Here is a 21258-nt window from a genome sequence, read left to right as displayed (position 1 = left end):
TGGGCAGTGAATATGAAGGAGAGTAACAGTGAATGACTAATGAACCTTGAAGAAGCTTTACTTTAGGTTTTATTCTGAAATAATTTTGGGCTAAAAATTTGCATATTAATGCAGATATTTCCCATGTGTTCATTGTCCAGTTTCTATCAATGATAACATTTTATGTAACCATAATAGATTATCAAAACTGGGAAATTAACATGACACCATATTATTAAGTAAATTTCAGACGCTACTTGGATTTCATCAATATGTATGTGAGAATACGTTTTTATAAAATTTTATCCTGTCCAGATTCATAGAATCACAACCATGTGACTCCTTTGTGTCTCCTTTCCTCCCTTCTGAACAGAGACATCTATAGCAGTTGTCCCATGCCTCTCTCCCCACCGTATCTTCGTTGGATATACAGGAGGTGAATAAATTGTTCCTTTATTTTATCAAGTCTACAGGAGAAGACTGTTAGAGTCTGTAAACAAGTCAGGATGGTGCCTGGAAAATGTTAGAGTCTGTAAACAAGTCTGGATGGCACCTGGCATTTTGCCAGAGGGAGTGGTTTGTGAAGTAACACCACCGAGCCATTAAGTGTGGAGATTCCTTATTGGTTGACTGCTGTATCTATTTTATGTTAATTAATATAAGCTGTGTGGAATGTATAAATACCTCTGTTGTCCTACAATAAAGGGCTCCCACTCCTGCTGTATCAATGTACACAAGTTGCTCGTCACCCCCGGTTATTTTGCTACAGCCATACTCCGGCAGAAGACCTAAACTCATGAAGCTCTACTAAATAAAGCAAAATAAGGACTTTCATGCAAACTTGAAAGTGATTTCGGTTGTGAGATTCTAGACTTTGAGCTGATGTTTTAATAGTATGAAACTTTTGAAGGCTTTGGGAAGTTTGGAGGGAATATAAATAATTTATGGATCACCAGGTGGCAAACAGTGATGATTTAAAAAATATATCCACAAATTCTTTAATATGTCTTCTTTGAGTGTGAGCTGAACCTAGTAAGTTCCTTTATACAAAGAGAAGATGGCAGAAGTGATGGTATATCATTTTTGAGATTATACAAAGACTGTAGTTTCTATCTTGGGTGGTCTTTTCTCTCTCAGATCACCTGCTCTGGAGGAATATAAATAGTGAATGACCCTATGGAGAGGTTCATGTAGCAAATTTCTGAGCTTCCTGCAGATTCTGAGAGGAGAGCCTCTGCCTTCAGTTAAGCTGTCTGAAGTTATATGCCTGGCCAGTGTTGGACTACAACCTTATTGAAAACCCTGAATCAGAAATACTCAGCTTAGGCACTCCTGGATTCCTGACCCTCAGAAACTATGTGAGATGATAACTATTGTTTTAAACTGCCAAGATTTTCATTCAGCAATAGATAACTGATACACACACTGTGCAGTACCCTCCTCTTTGGTATCCTGCTTTGTAAATTCTAGACACCTCACTCTGTGTTCTCAACTCAGCCAGCTCTTAGGGCTCTGGTTTTTCCTCCCTTATGCTGAGATCTGGAACTTCCTCCGGGTAGTAAGCTGGGGAAATTAAACTTATTATTTAATTTACTTATCTTCTCTCATGGGTCACAACTCTAACATGACTGTTACCCAATGTCTGAATAGTATTTTACACATTTTGTCTGCTTTCTAATTGCATGTGGTAAAAGTTAAAATCTGATCCCTGTTATTCCATTATGGCCAGAACTAGCTTAAGCCTTGATCTCAATTTAAATATGAATTTTAACAAGAGTTGATATCCTCATGTAACTCAATGAAAGGGTTCTTTGTATTTTCTTAAACTTATTTTCTTAAACATTTTTTGGGGGAGGAAGGTTTTAAGATTAGTTTTAGGTTGTAAGAGTTTCAATGCCAATGAGTGAAGAGAATAAGAAATGGTTGGAGGCATCAAAGCTGACTTTCAATGTAGAACAGACTGGGTTATGAAATCCAACATGTGAACACCTTGTACATAAGAACAGTTGGTTCCACTTACTCTGATGCTTCGTCATTCACTGCTTTTCCTTCTGCCCTTGCTCTGAGAACACAAAAGCAGTGCTTAGTTGATGCTAGCTACCATCTGGTGACATATGTAGTGACCTGTTTCTTCTCAACCAGCACATTTTTTTCCCCCTCAGCTGCATTTTTTTTCTTCTGCTCCAAGATTGGTAAGGCACACATACAACACAGTTCTGCCTTTTCTCCCCCACTTGACCACACATGATCTACTCATCACCGAATCAGGTTTAGTTCATTCCCTCACATACATACATACTTAAAGCTATTGTAACCAATGCCTTATTTGTACATCTAAGTCTCCTCTAGTTAAGGGCACAGATCTTTTCTACATGTCATGTATCTCATAGGCTTATTCTGTTAGCCAGATAAATTATCTTGGTAGTGGCTGATCAGTGCAGTGTTACTGTTGTACCTCTGGATTGAGAGATCGTAATTGGTGTAAAATACCATGAAGAAAACAATTTTCTATCACTTTCTAAAGTATCTTAGAGAATTCCCTGAGAATTTCTACACATACTTAGTGAATTAGGCAGAGTGATAGACTATGAAAAAACATGTTGTAAAAAAAATCACTCTAGCTTTCAAAATGTTGATAGTCTTGTGAGAGAAATAGTACCCAAATCATTTCAACTCAAATGGAATATAAAAGTCTTTGAAATAAATTATAAGAATATTTCTAACAAAAGGAAGAGTGAATAACAGAGAATCAGGCAAACCCTTCTGAAATGATTAACCTAATGATTAACCTCTACCATGAAGGACAGGTAGGGATTATGCATTATTAGGGGAAAAAATAAAAACAACAACAACAAAGAAGGATGGGAACTTAACATTGGAAACCTGTGATTTTAAGTATATTTATCTTAATTGTGCATCTCATTGAATTTTAAAAAACACAAATTTATGCCAATATATACAAATTAATATGCATTTCTTCTCCATCTTTACTCCTATTTGGTGGTTGTTAAAATATATGTGAGAAACACCTTATTTAAGACATATTCTGGTGCAGGTGTGCAGGTGTGCAGGTGTTTTATTGAAAGTAGCTCTTGATTTTAAGATTTTGTTATACTTCTTTATAATGAACTGTCTCTGATTTTTGTTTATGGTTAAGTCTGTACAATTGAGTCCATGAAGAAGTATGTAGGTTCCTAAGTAACCCAGGTATTTCTTTAGCATCTGGAAACCTACACTCCAGTTATTCCAGGTTTACAGATTTAACAAGGCAAGTACTGGAGACAGAATAATCTTGACAAACTCACCTAGACTTCCTTTGTGTTTGTTTTTAAACTCTGGACAACTCAAAGAAAGTATTCTAGGACCCAGCTTATTCAAACAATGGCTTTCCTTTGAAATAAGATCATCTGCCTCCCTTAAAGGCATAGTAGTCACCTTTGACACCAGGAACTGAAGGTAAAACAACAAAGAATGTGGGGAACCAAACTCTACGCTGGAATTAAAAAAAAAAAAAAAGATTTGCATTAACTCTCATTTCTAGGTGTCTGACCTAGTGCAGTGGATTCAAATGACATGTTAGATCAATCATTCTTGAGTCTGAAGTAAAAGGTTTGATGTAGCTGAGAAGTATGGAACTGTAAAAAAGGAAGAGGGATATTTGGGGTTTAATTATCGTCAAAGAGGACAAAAACACATTATTGTGCACAAAATAAAGTACCACAAGGAAAATAATCTCACCTGGCCTGGGATCTTTAGAACATAATATTTAAAATTGATTTCCTTAGTCTTACTCCTATTAGGAAGGACTATGTGTGTATGTTAGGAAAGAGAGAGAAGGATGGTGGGTGGGACAGGAGCACTGATGAATGAGGAGCAGAAGATAGGTGGGATTGGGATAAAGAGCTCTGAAATGTCAGGATGTCAGGGTAGTCAGGATAATGACTGTCCTGGGAACCTTTGAAGCACACTCCTTTACAAATTACATTATCTAACAAATTACAAGAGACAAAGGTGGGAAGACAAATCAAAGACCTTTGAGCTCTGTGCTCAGGTCTGCATTAAGTTTTGCTTTGTGTGTTGTGCAACTGGGGGAAGAAATGGACAAAAGGAGGAGCTTGAGTAAACGGGTGGTAAAAGAAAGCTTTGCTACCTGCACATGCCTCCACTGTGGAGGGGGTTAAGAGCAGAAGGTGGGGATGCAAATCGGGCCTTCTGGAATGGCCAATCAGAAGTCAGGAGAGGGAATTTGGGTCCCCAAGCTACCCCAACCCGGCGTTGGAGCACGTGTGCGGTGTTCTGGGACCTTTGTCCCGCAAAGTCACGCCTGGCGGGCACCCCCTGATCTTCTATTGCTGTCGGATCTGCTAGATGTCTTTCTCCTCTACACACCACTTTGCGAATCATGTCTTTCTCACTTTACTCCTCATTCATTCTTTCCTGCGCGGGTGCGGGATAGAGCCTTAAGCTGGCGTTCCCAGGAGTGTGTGGAGCTTGGCACACCAAGTTGCTGAGACTGGGGCACCATCCTCCTGTTCCGCGCGGGTGCGGGCAGAGAGCCTCGGCTCGGACAACACAGCCCTCCTGCCCGCACCGGCAGTCCTCCTCTTGTCCCTGAGGCAGCACAGCACGCCCTGCGCCTCTCGGCTCTTGGCCGACTGTGCGTAGGTCCTGTAGGACTCCGACTGTAGCCCGCTCCGCCTTGGAAATCCCTGCAGCGTTCAGAACACAGAAACTAGACTCATCACCTAATTCGCCAGGGAGCCGGGGCGCTGCGGGGCCGCGGCGCTGCCTCCCCCNAGGAGGTGAGGAGGACGAGGAGCTGGAATCACAGGAGCTGCCACGGGGATCCAACGGTGCTGCCGCCCTGTCCTCGGGAGTCCCGGCCTCGTGGCAGCCGCCGCGGGTCCCACAGCCGCGGCCGTCCCCGTCCCCGTCTCCGTTCCCTCCTCGAGCCCAGCAAGCCGAACAAGACAGCGATGAGGTGTTGCTGAGGATCCCGGCCTTCTCCCGGGACCTGTACCTGCTGCTTCGGAGAGATGGACGCTTCTTGGCTCCGCGCTTCGCTGTGGAACAGCGGCCAAGTTCAGGCCCGGGCCCCACGGGGGCAGCCACTCCGCGCCCTCCTGCCCCTCCCGATGCCTCCTGCTTTTACACCGGGGCGGTGCTGCGGCACCCAGGCTCGCTGGCCTCTTTTAGCACCTGTGGAGGTGGTCTGGTAAGCGCCTTTCCTCCCCAGCTCTCCACCTTCCCTGCTACCTCTTTGCTTCCCCTCCATACAACAAGCTGATTTGCATGCACCTCCTCCTCGTTTTCAATGTATTCCTCATGAATTTTGCCTTACACAGCACCATCCAGGTGTCTGCATCCTTTGCTTCCAATGGAACATCATCAGGGTAGACCAGTGAATCAGAAGTCTATTGGATATATAAATGGCCTCCTTCTAGATGGTTATAAAATTTATTTTGAGTACTATATTAAATTCTGCCTCCTTGTTACTTTTTCCCGGTGTTCAACTTCTTTCTTTCTCCCGAGTTTCTAAAATAAGCCCACCATGAGATGTTTTTTAGCAGACTGAAATCAACCAATCTGTTCACTGCTAAAGCTCTTTCGCGTTTGCCCCTCACCCTCAGCTCCTCATCTGTTGTCTTACTTTTTTAATGCCCTACTTCAGAGTTGTCAGAACAGCAAGTCTACAATTTAAATACATCTACAACCATACTAGACACCTGTTCACAGTTTCTGTCAGACAGAGTCAGTCAGCTGAAAGCCTGACACTGTTGTCTAATGAATGACAGTGGAGTTCAATCAGTAGTCAAAGGGTTATGGGTCTATGACCAACCATTTTCTCATCTAAGGTTTACATTTTACTGGACAATAGCTCCAATTTTTCTTTCTTCACTTCACATAGGAAAGTAGCAAGGTTGACAGCTTTGTTAAGAGGCTGTAGGGACTAAGGTGTCAAAGCCACTTACTCTTTTAATGCACATTGTTTGTTTTTTCTCCCTGTGTCTTAACCCAGGGTTTGGCATAATTATTGCCTTCCATAGTTGGCCTTTATTTTGTGTATGTGTATATGTGTGTGGGTGGGGGAGTTCAGGGGATAAAATATATATAAAATAAAGTTTACCACTGGAACCACTTTTATAGGCACAGGTCAGTGGCAATAAGTATATGTTGTTGTACAACCCGCACTACTGTGACCTTTACTTTTGGTTTAAGGCAAAACTCATAAAATATCAAAAATGCCCATGTGATTTGTGGCTTCACTTTGCTGTTCATACTGGGCCATTGATGAAATCCACAAGAACACATCTGAAAGTAACTTGCTCATTTGGAGAAAAACCCAATAGCAATGAAAAGCTGAAAATATTAGCACAACTAAAGCCATGAAATGTAAAAAGATGATTAAAAATCCAAATGAAACAAAACTAGAAATTTTTATTCACGTCCCTCTAAGGTCCCATAGTCAATTGATTAAATTGCTGGCTAGGTACATATTTTACTAGATTCACAGAATGGTGAGTATTCAACTATGGAAATTTTTTAGTATAAGTGAAAAAATTTGGCATGGAAAAATTACATGAAAAGCATTTACAAATGTTTTCTGTGGAACTGATGTTTGAACACTTCACTGGGGAAAACATTTTGTGGGCATTTCATTGTCCACTAGATTTTGGCTAGGGATTAAATAATTACATACAGGAAGTTCCTGGTGTAGTAAGAGCAATAGGGGATAAAGCATTTCACTGTGTTGAAACATGGACTATTGGTCAGATTTTCCAAATGAGCTATGTGCCCTCTCTATATACTTAAGGGACCAATGCTAAAGTTATGAGTAGGTTTTTCATAGACTGAATAGGAGTTTGACATACCTCCATGTTTATCATGTTGGCTTTTTGCTCACTTTTCCTATTAGGCATATATATATATATATATATATATATATATATATATGTGTGTGTGTGTGTGTGTGTGTGTGTGTGTGTGTGTGTGTGTATGTCCTGAACTGGGAAGTCTTTGTTATTGAGGAAAACTGATGTTGCCAGCAATACAGTATAGCAGTCAGACTTTGAGTAAAATGTTAGGCAAATAGCCAAGAAGGGTGGTTTGTTACTCCAGACTGCCATGCCAGCCCCTTATAAGCTGGTGGATTAGGAAAGAGAGAACATGATTTGTTATCTGGACTCTGGTGTTGGCTTGCTCCCTGATACTGATAAGTTCTTTACCTCTCCCATAAGTAAGAAGTGAGAATTAGATGATTGAATTAAAAAAATGAAGCAGTGGAGTTAGAATCCTATTAATTGTTTAAATGTATTCTAGAGCCTATATTAGGATCTAGAATGCCCTGTCTTTAGGGGCCCACAGATGAGGAGTGTGTATATATCCCATGCATAGGCCAGAAGATGCTAAAATGTCTGTGGTAACAGGCCTGAAATGTCTTATCTGCTAGAGTATTGGCTTTCTCTCTGTGTGTTACAGATGCAAATAGGGAAATACAATAGGCTGAGGTATGTGCAAACACAGGAATGGTAAGGACAGTGATGTGGCAGTACTTGTTGCTTTTTTTTTTTTTTAATTTCCAAGACATTGTAAGGTGTCTAGTTTTTAGTAGGCATTAAGTAAAAGTTGCTGAAGAATAATATATAATGCATAAAGTACTTTATTACATTTTAAATGATAGTTTGTGAAAAATTAAAATATATATGTAACAAATTTTGTGAAACAGTGCAATAATTATGTTTGCTCACAATTAACTTAATACCTTAGAAATGCACACACACACACACACACACATAAGTTCTGGGCCAAATGAAAATATGTCAATACCTACTTTGCCTATGACTGAATGCATAGATTATTTATTGAGGATGATAAGAAGTGACTACTACATCTATTACCACATTATTTGCTTAAATTTAGAATTTTATACTTTGGCAATTATTTTGATTAGTTTGATTAAACAGAATATGGAGACTTGTATAAATTCAGTTTTTTTTCTGTCTCTTCCTTTTTTCCTTTTGCAATTTATCTATCTGCCTGTCTTTCCTTCCTCCCTTCCTTCCTCCTTTTCTGCCTTCCTTCCTCCCTCCTTCCCTCCCTCCCTCCATTCCTTCCTTCCTTCCTTCCTTCCTTCCTTCCTTCCTTCCTTCCTTCCTTCCTTCCTTCAGATTTAACCCAGGGACACTTAACCACTGAGCCACATACCCAGACCTTTTTATTTATTTAATATTTTTTATTAAATAAAAGAGATCTTGAGACAAGATCTTGCTAAGTTGTTTAGGGCCTTGCTAAGTTCCTGAGGATGGCTTTGAACTTGCAATCCTCCTGCCTCAGCTTCCTAAATTGGTGAGATTACAGGTGTGTGCCACCATGCCAGGCTGCAATTTACCCTTTTACCTGAATCAAAGTACTCTATGCTGTGGCATGTTTTGAAGAATTTAATATTTTAGGACCTCCACTTTGGACGTCACTGTGGCAAAAACCAATGTGAAGGCAAGTGTCAGGGCAGGGATGGGGGAAGACAAGTAAATAACAAGGAGAACAAATGAAATTCACATCTAAACGAAAAGGTGAAAATGACTGATTGACTGCATACATGTATGGTCTTCATTCAAGCCATGTTTTAGAAATGATAGAAAAATATTCTGGACAAATCTAAAACACTACTATAAGAGAATGCCATGAATACATCAGACATTTTGAATATCTCCTGAAAAACTGAAAATAGTTTGGTGGGATTAACACAAAGCATACAGACATAAGAAAACATCTGTGTGTGACGGGAGCTGTGCCAAATTGCTGCTGTACATTCAAGGAAAGAGAATGCAGAAGCAGAATGGAACCACATAGCCACAGTGGAATTTGCCTTTTCTGACATCCAATTATGCCAAGTAGTTATTGAAAGCCACATGTATGTGTCTGTAGGCAAAAGAAGAGAGAATAGAGGCAGGGCTTTCCTGGTCATATTGGTGACACCCAGGGTGTATAGAGTCTCCATTCTCAAAGAATGAGCTATTGTCTCCTTGAATGATGTCTCAATGAATGGTCCTATCTGACTCTAAATAACTAGAGTGGAGTTGAGTAATCTGAACGAGACACAACAGATAGGTGAGCTAGAAGCCAAAATAAATAAATAAACAATTGATAAAAAAATGGATGAGCTAACAGCCAAGAACACTTTTAACAATATAAATCATATAAAAGATAGTCAGCAAATACTGGTTAATTATTATATGAGGCAACAAAATTAATAGGCTAAGTAAAATGCTATAACAAGACAGTAGTGCTCAGAAGAGGAAGAACCAATATATGTTCATGGAAAAAAATTAAAACCTAACAAATTGCTATCCACAAAAATGTTTTGATACCAGGAAATTAAAATTGCATGAATATTAGAATTAAAGTTTTATAGATGAACTGATAGGTAAATTTGTGACCTAGAAGATCAAATCCAGAAATTAATTCAGAACATAAGACAAAGGGCAAATGGATACAAAGTGTGAAAGAACATTGGTGATCTATGATTTATAGGTCAAGATGCAAAATTTCTCTAATAGTTAATGCTTTTTGAAAAATCAGGTAAAGGTAAAATTTTTAAATGCATGTAGTAGTATACCTCCTAGATTGACTAAGTTTAGGATATGAGGCCAGGTTAGATAGATGGTGTTCCAGGTGAGCCTTACTCAGTGTATACTAAAACCAATTTCCAATATGGGTCTCTCTACTTGACATGAAAAATTTTAGAAAAATGCAAAGCAGTTTATGTATAGAATACTGAATTTTGAAGATTTTCCAGTTGTTTCTTGGTGCCTAGTCTCAAATAAAATTACAGCAATTTTTCACAACTTTTTCTTGTTTTCCCCAAATTTTCATAGAAACAAAGATGTATTTTGCACTCCTATTTTACTTGCTTTAGAATTTAGTGTTTGATTATGTAATTAAAAAATGTTGTGCCTTGATACACTCAAACGAATATAGCTGAGTGTTGGTAAATATTCAGGCTCAGTGGTAGGAATAATGCATGCAATAAGACCAGGGAAGAGGCTGCTACTCATGAGTGTTTGACATGCTGCAGGCTTCATTGTCTTATTTTTCAGGTAGAGTGTAGAGTATTTAATTAAATGATTTGAGTTGAATTAGTTGATACAGCCAATATGGGTTAGGTAGAGATTGATACTTTTTTTTTTTTTTGGTAGCAGCATCAATTTGTCAGAGATGAGATATAAACCTTCAGAATGATTGATCAGTTTCCAAACTCAGCATGTTGCAAATAGAGATCCAAATTTTGAAACTGTGGCAGAATAATAGGAAATCAAAGACAAAGAGAGAACCCTATCAGCTTAATAATGAGAGATTATCTATAATGTTGGTTGACTTTTGAGGATCGAGTCAACTGGATAACTGGAGCATCAACTATCTCCAGAGTTCAAAGAAGTGATTTTCAATCCTGGATGGAACTTGACTACCATTCAATCCTGAGGCCGAAATGAAATTATTTTCAAAATTTTAAGGACTCCAAGTTTATCATACATAAACCTCTAAAAATGGATGCAACGAGTAGTCTCTGTCAACACCTGTTCATCATTAATTACTCAGTGTTGTGTTCTAAGAATAACCAGGTTTGTCCAATTCTAGCATGTTGATCCAGAGATAGTTAATGCCTTAACAAATATGCATATATAAATTCATAGCTTTAAAAAATTTCACACTGTTAATGCACATATAGACACACATACACACACATCCCCTTAGATCACAAATGCATGAAGATTTTCCCCTCTTCCAGTAGTACTGTTTTATCCAATCTCAGCATGTGTCATAATTTACTTAATTTATTTGGTGTTAATGAACATTTAATTCTAATATTCTCCTATTATGAACACTGCTAAATTTATATAAAATTCTTTAGACATGGCACCTTATCTATGTAATTTTTATCAAACAGTATGTGTATTGGTACTGCCTGATTTCATGCCATGGGGTCTGGTGCCACTTTATGCTCTCACGTCAGCAGATTATGAGAATGAATCTTTTTGTGATGGCAAGTGTTAGTGTTATTAAAAAGGTTGATCTTTATCAAATCTAATAGGCCAAATGTTATCTGAGGATAACTTTAATTTACATTTTGTTTGGTTGTTACTGGTGAGGTTGAATGTCTTCATATTTCTTGAGCTTTTTATTCTCATTTCCTTTCTTGTTGTATTAATCAGCTTTTTAGACACTGTGACCAAATGCCTGAGAAAAACAACTTAAAGGAGAAAGGATTTAGTTTGGCTCATGCTTTCAGGAGTTTCAGTTCATGGTCAACTGACTCTGTTGCTTTTAGACCTGTGGCAAGGCCAAAACATGGTGAAAGAGCATGAGAGGAAAGCTATTTGTTTCATGGCAGTTAGTGGGGAATAGAGAGAGAGAGAGAGAGAGAGAGAGAGAGAGAGAGAGAGAGAGATCACACATGGGAGTCACAGGGAAGATGACCAGGGACAAGGTAAATCTTTCCAGGTCATGCCCTAGTGACCCACTTCTTTCATCTAGGTCTCACCTCCTACAGTGTCCACTGCCTCCCAATAATGTCACAAAATTATAAACCTACCAATGGAAGAATTCACTGATGAGGTTAGAGCCTTCATGATCCAAGCACTTCACCAGAGCCCCACCTCTGAACATTGTTGCACTGGAGACATGCCTTTAACATATTGGGGGACTTTCCAAATGGAAACCATAATAACATTTGCAGACTTTGTCTTCCTGTCATTTACTCATTTTTATTAGATTTTTGCTTATCTTCATTTTTAATTCCAGCACTCTTTATACATTAGTATTTTAAAAGAAGATAAACACCAACTACAAAGTAATGCATGCTGAATATAGAAAAATTGCAAAATATATGTCATCTATAATCTTACCATTCAGTGATAAACACTATTAACTTTTTAGTGTTTATGATGAAAAGTAAATGGAAATTTTAAATGTATTTTTACATTTTTTCCCAGATTATTAGTAAGCTAAAGAAAGCACATTTTCTCAAACATAATTTTTGATTCATTAGATTGGCACAAATTATGCAGATTGAGAATATCCAGTGGACATACTTGGAGAACACTTAATCTTACATGTTAACAGAAAGCAAATTGGGACTCTTTTATATTCTCTATTGAAAATTTAAATGTACTTATTGGTATGTTTAGCAGTTCTACTTGTAAAAATCAACTTTAGAGGAACATACATATATATGAAAAAGATTTATGTATAAGCTATTTATTGCAGCATTTAGAGCATCATCAGTAGTAAACTAGTTACATCTATATATTGTGCTGGAGCCCAGAGAACAAAAAGAGATATAATTACTTGCTTTAAGGTATTTATGTTTCAAACCATTGTTCTAGCCTTCTATGTTCATCATAGTTCTTTTAGTAAATGTTCAATGGCTATTTATGAAATAACTGGTCTTTCAGTGAGTATATCTTTAAGACATTTCATAGTTTTCCAGATCAACTTTTAGAATGGCATATTTAGAGTGACACAGAGGGGAAGCTTCTGTAATGAAAGTGGAACCTCATGAGCATACTCCAGTCTTACTTAGGGAAGTTATATAGTGTATTCTGATAAACAGAATAGCCATGTATTCTGAATAAGCTCCTTTCTGCATTAAAAGTTAATAAATCATCTAGTCATCTATCAATCTATGTTTCAGTTGCTTGTCCAATTTTACAAAAACAAGTTTATTTATTTAATATAAATAATATGCTTACTTATTTAAAGTTTATTAGCTAAATCATAAACAAGCATACTTTTCAAATAAGAAAATCTTTGTAGGAGTCAGAAAATATTTTTTGATAAAGCACATTGATGTTGAGCTCATGTCCAATTGAATGTTTCCATTTAATTTCAGTTACATTTTTATTCCAGATAATTTCACGTCTTTGTATTTGCTAAGTAAAGGAAAATCAGAGAAATTCCAGGTTTTTATGGGAAAGTTAAATTAGAGAAGAATTTCTGATATATTTTGGAACAATGGGAGAACCAGTAGTCCCTCTTGAAATTATTTGGGAGATTTCCTGAAAAGAAATTTTAAGGTTACCTTATCTTTATAAGCACACATGCAAGGACCATAATTTGATGCAGAGTTCATTTAGGGTGCAGCTATAGTGAGCACATCATCTTGTCTCCATCTCATCTTTATTCCAATGCCAAACCCTAGACTGAGGGAAGTGAGAAAATGGGATCGCAGCCATTCTAATGCTACCCAGATAGTTTACAGAATTATTTCATGGTGGTGTTGGGAAAACCCTTGGGTATTATATAGTTTAGTATTTGCCTTTTCCAGAAAGTGAAACTTAATTTTATCTCCTAATTAATATGCATATATTTGCAATAAATTAACTATTTAACCTTTAACTCAGATCATGAGGGAATGAAGCTGATGAATGAAGTCCAGTTTTGTCCCTATTAAATTATTCTGCTTTCCCTTTGCTCTCCACTGAGAGAAGGGATGGGGTTGGAAGGAAAGGAAGAGATGTCTGTAGATATCTAAACATAGTTTTTCTTCATAAGCACATTCAGAGTTCCAATATAAGGATGTTTGCCCAGGAATGTTTTTAGTACCTTTGCCTCAGCCTGGCTGTACCTAAAATAAATGACCACTTGAAGAGTGTGCTTACATTGGCACCATTTGGACAGGCTTGATGCCCTGTTTGTTAAACTATGCTATGTAGACACCTGTGTCAAAAACATGGAAGTAGGGTGCAGGGGAGGTAGGGGTTTGCTGAGGTAGAGATTAGTTGGATATTTTCCATTAAAATCAGAATTCCAGAGTGAACCTCAATTCTAAGAATGTATTTAAAAAGAATCTCCTAAAGTTCTCAGGCAAGCTAAAAATGGGAGGTCAGCCATTCCAGTGGTTCAGAAAACTACAGAACGCAGGATTTTAAGGGGCATTTTTGCATCCTCCAGACTCTACACACCTATAGATCTTGCAATCTTGCATGAATTTTTGATGCTCCCCCTCCCCCATGTCCCCTGCCACCCTCTTCCCTCCCTCCCTCCTCTCTCCTCCCCCCCTCGGCTCTAGTTATAGTACACTTGTATACCTCCTATCTTACCTTTTAACATCCTCCCCAGAATCCACTCATATGTTATTGAGCTAGAAAGAAATTTCATAGATTTCAAATTATTCATCCATAGACTATAAATATGAACTAGTTGGGTGGCAATAGAATGGGATAATACAGCCAGTATAACTGTTTATCTACTCTTCAGAGGGAAAGCAAGACGGGAGTTAAACTGTGCTTTCCATTCTAAAATCTGGAAGTAAATAGAACTAAATTATTTCAAATCATCATCAACAGTTCTATGAATAACATAGCAGGAGGTTTACTCCAGCTGTTTCACAATAGTTATTTTAATAAACTAAAATTTATCAGAAACAAAGGATGAAATGTCTTTATATTAACAAAACCTACTGTAACACCAAGTTCAGATGTAAATAAATGAAGACTGAGGCACATTGTAGAGAAATATTTGAAAATGAGTTGTGAAGGCAAAATTGTAAGCTCTTATGGCACCTTATCTAGAATGTCAATGCAGTGTGCTCAGGTTAAGAGGTTGTTGGAAATGTATAAGAATTAAATAATGAACCATCTCAAACAACAGAAAGGAAATGACAAGTCTTGTCTACTGATTCGCATTCTAAGACAGGATGTCAAGATTCCTGTAAAACTCATTGGAATTAACAATCAAAAGAATTAAAATGCTAAGGAAAGGAGACAGTCATGCCTTTATATTAGCTAGTCAAATTAGTGCATTTGGTTTATCTCCATGATAACTTGGATTTGAATTTATATAATAGCAACTAAAATGTTCCAGGTACCTTTATTTTAACATTATTATGTTATTAGCAAATATTTTAGTCTGTTCAACTTATAGATAAGCAAATAAATTATTAACAGAGGAACTTATGTATAATAAGTATGTCTGGGGACTTCATGGTGTTGTCTGACTCTTGTTTGTATCCTTGCAAAATAAACAGACTTTCAAAAATTTTACAACATCAAGATAGAAACTGAGTAATGTATTATGAGAATACAAATCCTGTATAAACCTAATTAACTCAGTATAAAGTTACAGTAATTTATTTTGGAAATAGTTACCTTTTTAAAGTTAAATTATTTAGTGCCCCATTTTGTTCACTAACAGATAATTCCTCTATAGAGATTTTCAATTGGAATTTCATTGGTGGTTCAACGTGAATTTTAAGATAGGTGGTTCCATTTAATAATGTTCTAAAATTATGTTGATATCTTAAGATAGAAATTTTTCTAAATGCAGCCTAATTATTTCTCATTAGTAAGATACATTCATGGATATGTCAAATTATTTTTTCTGGGGTAAATCATTACTTAAAATGTAACAATTTGAAAAGGATATTGTGAGTGCTTTTTTTCTAATATCCTTTTTTTCAGTTACAATTTACATGTCTTAACATCCATTTCAAGTGTATAGCTCAAGTTGTACACTTATGGAATTGTGCACATATCAGTTTTTGGATATTTTCTATCAACTCAAAGAGTCCATTACACCCCTTTGCAGTCACTGTTTTCACCCCTAGCCTCAAGTAACCAATTCTCCATTTTCTGGCCACATAGAAAACTATTACATTTCATACAAATGGAATCACACAAAATTTGGTCTTTTGTTTCAGCTGACTTCATTCACTTATGCCTTGGGGTTTCATCCATGTGGTATCATGTGTCAGCAGTGTGTTCTATTTTTCTTGACCAATGTTAGTCCATTGGCTGGAAGTACCACATTTTGTTTATCCATTTATCAGTTAATGGACATTTGGCTTACTTCCATGTTTTGGCCATTATGAATAATGCTAGTATAAACCTTTGCATACAGGTCTTTGTGTACATATATATTTCTGTTCTTCTGGAGTAGATATATAGGAGTGGAATTATGGTCATATGTTAAATTTGTGTTTAGTATTTTAAGAAACTGCCAAGCTGTTTTCTAAAACACTGCAGCTTTTTGTATTCACACCAGTGATGTATGAGAGTTCAAGTTCTCCACAGCCTCCACAATACTTAATTGTTGTCTCTTTTTTATTATTGTATGTTTCTATGCATGCAGTCCTATCTAACTGTGGTTTTAATTTGTGTTTCCTTAGTGAATAACTTTATTGAGTACCTTGTTAGGGGCCGAATCATAGCTGTTGATATATTATCTTTGATGAAATATCTATTAAAATCTTTTGTCCACTTTTTAATTAGTTCTTTTCTAAGATTCAGTTTTAAGAGATCTTTATGTACTTTGAATGTAAATTCACTATCAGATATATAATTTGTTGAAGTTTTCTTCTTGTCTACAGGTTTCTATTCATTTTCTTTATAGTGTCTTTTAAAGCCATTTAAAGTTTTGATAGATTTAGTTTTATCATATTTTTTATGGAATAGTGCTTTTGGTGTCCTAAGAATACTGTGTCTAACTGAAAGTCACAAGGACTTTGTCCTGTGTTTTCTATGATGAGGTTATAATTTCAGTTTTTAAGCAATGATTGATTTATTTTTGTGTAAGGGTTTAAATTAATCTTTTTGCATTTATATACACACATAATTGTATTTCAGCATCTTCTGTTAAAAATATATTTTTTTCTCACAAAATACTATAGGACTTTTGTTAAAACCAAATTTATCATAAATGCAAACATTTATTTTTGAATTAATAGCACTGTTGTTTTGAATTATATTTTATATATTCATATATACATAAGTTAGCCTGACATATGTAGTGCTATAATGTTTTTAATTTGGGAAATTTGAATTCTTTAATTTGGTTTTCTTTTTCAGAATTGCTTTGGCTACTCTGAGTCCTTTGCATTTGTATATAAATTTTAGAATCAGATTGTCAATATCTGCAAAGTATCTGGTAGAACATTGGTAGGGATTATGCTGAATGTAAGATTCAATTTTGGTAGAGTTCTCATCTCAAACAACTCAAAACTTTTTGGTTTCTCTGAAAAGGATTATTATTGGAACAATCATTAAGGGATATTTGTGAACACCCTAATGATTAACAAGGAATGAAATTAGCTCCTGATACCTGATATACTTAAAATGATCAATTTCAAACCATTGACACTATTTAAAATTCTTAAAGGATTCATGAGAATTGAATAACCAAGATACTGACTTGGAGGTATACAAATAAGGTACACAAAGCAGGAAGTGACACACTTAGTGTCTTCACAGTATCTGGACAGGAACCCAGGCATTAAACTCCATGAATGTTTCATTTGACCCAGAGATGTGACAAAAGACCATTAGGGTGAAAGTTCAAATCAAGTAGAAAAAAATACCGGCAGACTAAAAAATCCAAATTAATCCTTCTAGGAAGTGGGTTTCAATTACAAATATTCACTTAGTTTTTTTCTAAATGTAACCTTTATCAAAAGTATTGTATGTATTTAGTTAAACAGAACTACAGATTTCAGTATAGGACCTTTCACTAAAAACTAAACAATGTGCTCTCTCTGGTAATGTGAATTTTGAGAGAATTTCTCCAAACTGCAGAAGTTACAATTGAGAAAAAAAAAGTCGGGGAAATAAAGGCTCTTTGATAGTTAATCTATTAGACATTAATTTAATAATGATATAAAGAAACCTAGGAAAGGACAGGGATACTGTATATATAGTAGTCTCACTTTGTGTTGTTGTTGTTTGTTTGTTTTGTTTCTTTTTGGTACCTGGGATTGAACTCAGGGACACCTGACCACTGAGACACATCCCCAGACATTTTGTATTTTATTTAGAGACCAAGTCTCACTGAGTTGCTTAGCACCTTGCTTTTGCTGAGGCTGGCTTTGAATTCGCAATCCTTCTGCCTCAGCCTCCTAAGCTGCTGGGATTACAGGCATGCATACTATGCCAGACTGTTGCCTCCCTCTTTATTCAGTGTTATACTTTCTGAGACTTCTATTACCAGTAGTTGATTGGTATGAAATATTAAATGGATTATTCCAGAAATGAGCAATTTGTAAGTTTTACATTGTTCAGCTTTCTGAGTAGTATGATCAATTCTCTTATAGTCCCACTTCCTCACACTAAGGACATAAATAAATCATCACCTCTGTCCAGTGTACCTATACTGTATGTCTTACCCACCCTGTTAGTGGCTTTATAGCTGTCTAGTGTATTAGATTCAGTGCCACAGAATCACAGGACTTGTGTTCAAGTAAGTAATCCTTATTTTACTTCATAACAGTTCCAAAATGTAAGAGTCATGATGCTGTCAATTTTATTACAGTATATTGTTACACTTGTTCTATTTTATTATTAATTATCTTGGCTAATCCTATACTGTATCTAAATTGTAAATTAAACTGTATCATAGTATAAATAGGGTTTGCTACTATTCATGGTTTCAGGCATCCTCTAGGAGTTTTGGAATGTATTACCATGGACAAGAGAGAATACTATAGTAATTACAATAAATAATTTCCCCCATTGTAGCAGCTCTCACAGAGAGGTATTTCTTGACATTGACAATGTCTTGGAATTGAAAAAAATATGACTTGAAAGGAAATGTAGATGTACTATCATTTTAGGAAGTAAACATTTATGAGGATTTAGTAGCAATTGTTGTCCTGGAAAAACTTGGCTTAGTAAGTGAAAGAGAATGCTATCCAAATAGTTATATCAAGTCTCTGATTTTGGGTAATAACATATAGAAATATACACAGGAAAGGCAAGCTTTATAGTTGTTTATTTTAATGTGCTTGAATTTATTTTGCTGAAGTTGATGCTAGGTCAGGATTAAGTCAACTTTTTATCCTATAAGTCTTATATTTAGTCTGAACTTTATGGGACAAAGTGATGTCCAAGAATTCTGTCAAGAGAGATGCTTTGGAGTACTCAGAAGAAAACAGACCAGACATAAATACACATATCACTTAAAATCCATGTCTTAGCTAGTAAAATGGTAGATTAGCTTAGAAATAGATATTAATACTAATTTAATTCCCATGATCGTTTGTTTTGAACTTTCAGTTTCTGTAGTGTCTTCTTTTCAGGCCCAAGAGTTTACATGGTTTGTATGAATTAACACAGCCTTCTATAAGGAAGGTAGAGTCACGAAAGGGGTTAGCGGGTGGAAAGATAAAGAGGAAAAGTAAATCCAGTGATGCATACTTAGAGTATGTTTTAAGCTTGAAAATACGGAAACCCCTTATTTCCATTTGAAATGCTTTGGAATAACGTGTTACAGTGCCCTTGGGGACAGCCTACCACTGCACATTAATATGGTTTAAAAGGTCTCCAAAGCATTTGCCTATAGTTAGCTCAGTTGTAGTATTTTAGTAAGTGTTCTAATAACTTGGCTGCTCTTTCCTTTGGCTGTGGAGTCTCCACAAGTGTGCAGTGTCCAATTTTTGGGTCTTTGGTCACATGGTCTTACGTGTTCATGTTCTGAACCTATTAATAACTCACCATAGGCTTGTAAGAGAATACATCAGACTCTATATTGGAACTGCATAATCAACTGTCTGCTTAATCCTTCTCTCATTTCTTTCCATTACCTCCTCCTCTACAAGATACACATTCAATCCTCTACTTAGTGCTTATAATCATTCCTGGTCCTGTTACTCTGAAAGGCATTTCAGTAAATTAAATCCTGGAGAGTTAAAAAAAAAATACAAGTGAAAGAGAAAACAGTGTAGACTGACACAATAATATACATGGCTAGGGGCTGAGGTTGTGGTAGAGTGCTTGCCTAGCACATGCTGGGTCCTGGGTTCAATCCTCAGTACCACATAAAAATAAATAGACAAAATAAAGGTATTTGAAAAAAATAATAATATACTTGGATAAAACCATGATAATAACAGTAAATGATAATAAGGTACTTTAGAGTTTCTAAATTTTATTTATAAATTCTTTTGGCCATAGTATGGCTACATACTTTCTAGAAAACCAGTGACCTTCTGAAAGACATATTTCTACTTTTTAGAAACAAAGTTGTATTGTGAGGGCTCTAAAGGATGCTGGATATGGAGGGAACTTTTTTGTTGTTAATAAAATAATATGCTATAATTTCAGTTTCTTCCTTAGCACAAGTTGAGTATGGACATGCTTATTTTATCTTTTAATGTATATGATACTCTTTATATCATATATTTTGAAAGTGCTAGTAAAATTTACATATATGAAAAAGTATAGTTTCCTGTGTCATTGAAGTGGTAGATCATAAATGACAAGAGCCATACATATGAGGAATGGAAAAAGGAACAGGTTATTTCACTAATCAAACATACAAGGCCAGTTACCAAGCAACATGTCCACCTTTTTCTTTAAACACTCAATCAAGGAAAATCAGCAAATGGAAATGTTACTGTTTCTATTTTCACTGATTAAAAATATACAAATAGTTGAGGTACAAGATATATGAGGTGATATTTATTGACTACTATTATAAAGCAGATTTTTTGTTACAATGTATGGATAATTTTCATAGAAAACTACTAAAGTATATGCTATTATTACTCAGTTTTATAGATAAGAAGGCAAAAGTTCCAGGACGTTAAATAATTCACCTAAGTCAAGCAGCTGGTAATATCTGAGGGTGAATTGGAAGCTGAGAACTCGGGAGGGGGGAGAGGAGTAAAGGGGAAGATTTTTTTTTTTAAATTCAATTTATCAGAGATGTATAACACACTTCTGTTATTTTAATTCTTTGATCTAAGGTATGGGTAGAACTTCACAAGGAACAGGTACAAGAGTAACATGAGAAATGGTAGAAATGTAATTTGTCTTTCTCTTTCTAGTTTCTGTCTTGTGTTAATATGCCTAAAATTTTAAAGCAAGAACTTATCATATAATAAAGAGCTTTCCTTTAAAATATGCCTGACATCACCCAATCACAAAGAAAGGAACTTACTAATTTCACCTTCTCATTTTATTTTTGGAAATTTCTGTTGTTGGAAAGCTCTGGCATCTTGGAATTAATCTTGTTCTGGTTTTTGTATTCTAGAGGATGATATATCTCTCTGATGATAGCAACAATGACAGTAACACAACTGTAAACAACAATGATCATTTATGAATGAATCAGTTAAGTTTTGTATATAGTACCTCACTGTTCAATTTTTTAAAGGCAGATAGGGTGTGATTGGAGGAGGTGGGTTCCTGGGGTCATGCCTTAGGGGTATATATTTTATATCTGGTATATATTTTGTATCTGGCAAATGGAATCTCTCTCTCTCTCTCTCTCTCTCTCTCTCTCTCTCTC

At 36.1% G+C, this 21258-nt stretch overlaps 2 protein-coding genes across 3 annotated transcripts in view; both read left to right on the top strand.

The window, feature by feature from the left end:
- Positions 1 to 4175: 4175 nt before the first annotated feature.
- LOC125619147 (zinc finger protein ZIC 5-like) lies at positions 4176 to 5688 on the top strand. Its single transcript, XM_048811882.1, has 2 exons — positions 4176 to 4459; positions 4600 to 5688. The coding sequence occupies exons 1-2, from the start codon at positions 4176 to 4178 to the stop codon at positions 5264 to 5266; spliced, it is 951 nt and encodes a 316-aa protein (XP_048667839.1). The 3' UTR covers positions 5267 to 5688.
- Positions 5070 to 21258, top strand: part of Adamts19 (ADAM metallopeptidase with thrombospondin type 1 motif 19) — a 251578-nt gene continuing 235389 nt past the window's right edge. For both annotated transcript variants that reach the window (XM_015500639.2, XM_048811813.1), the window contains exon 1: positions 5070 to 5194. The gene's annotated coding sequence lies outside the window, so the exon portion shown is untranslated. The remainder of the gene's footprint in view (positions 5195 to 21258) is intronic.

Source organism: Marmota marmota, unplaced genomic scaffold (assembly GCF_001458135.2).
Source record: "Marmota marmota marmota unplaced genomic scaffold, marMar, whole genome shotgun sequence".
NCBI lineage: Eukaryota > Metazoa > Chordata > Mammalia > Rodentia > Sciuridae > Marmota > Marmota marmota.
Note: the sequence above shows the minus strand (reverse complement) of the source record. Positions and strands in the feature narration are given on the sequence as shown.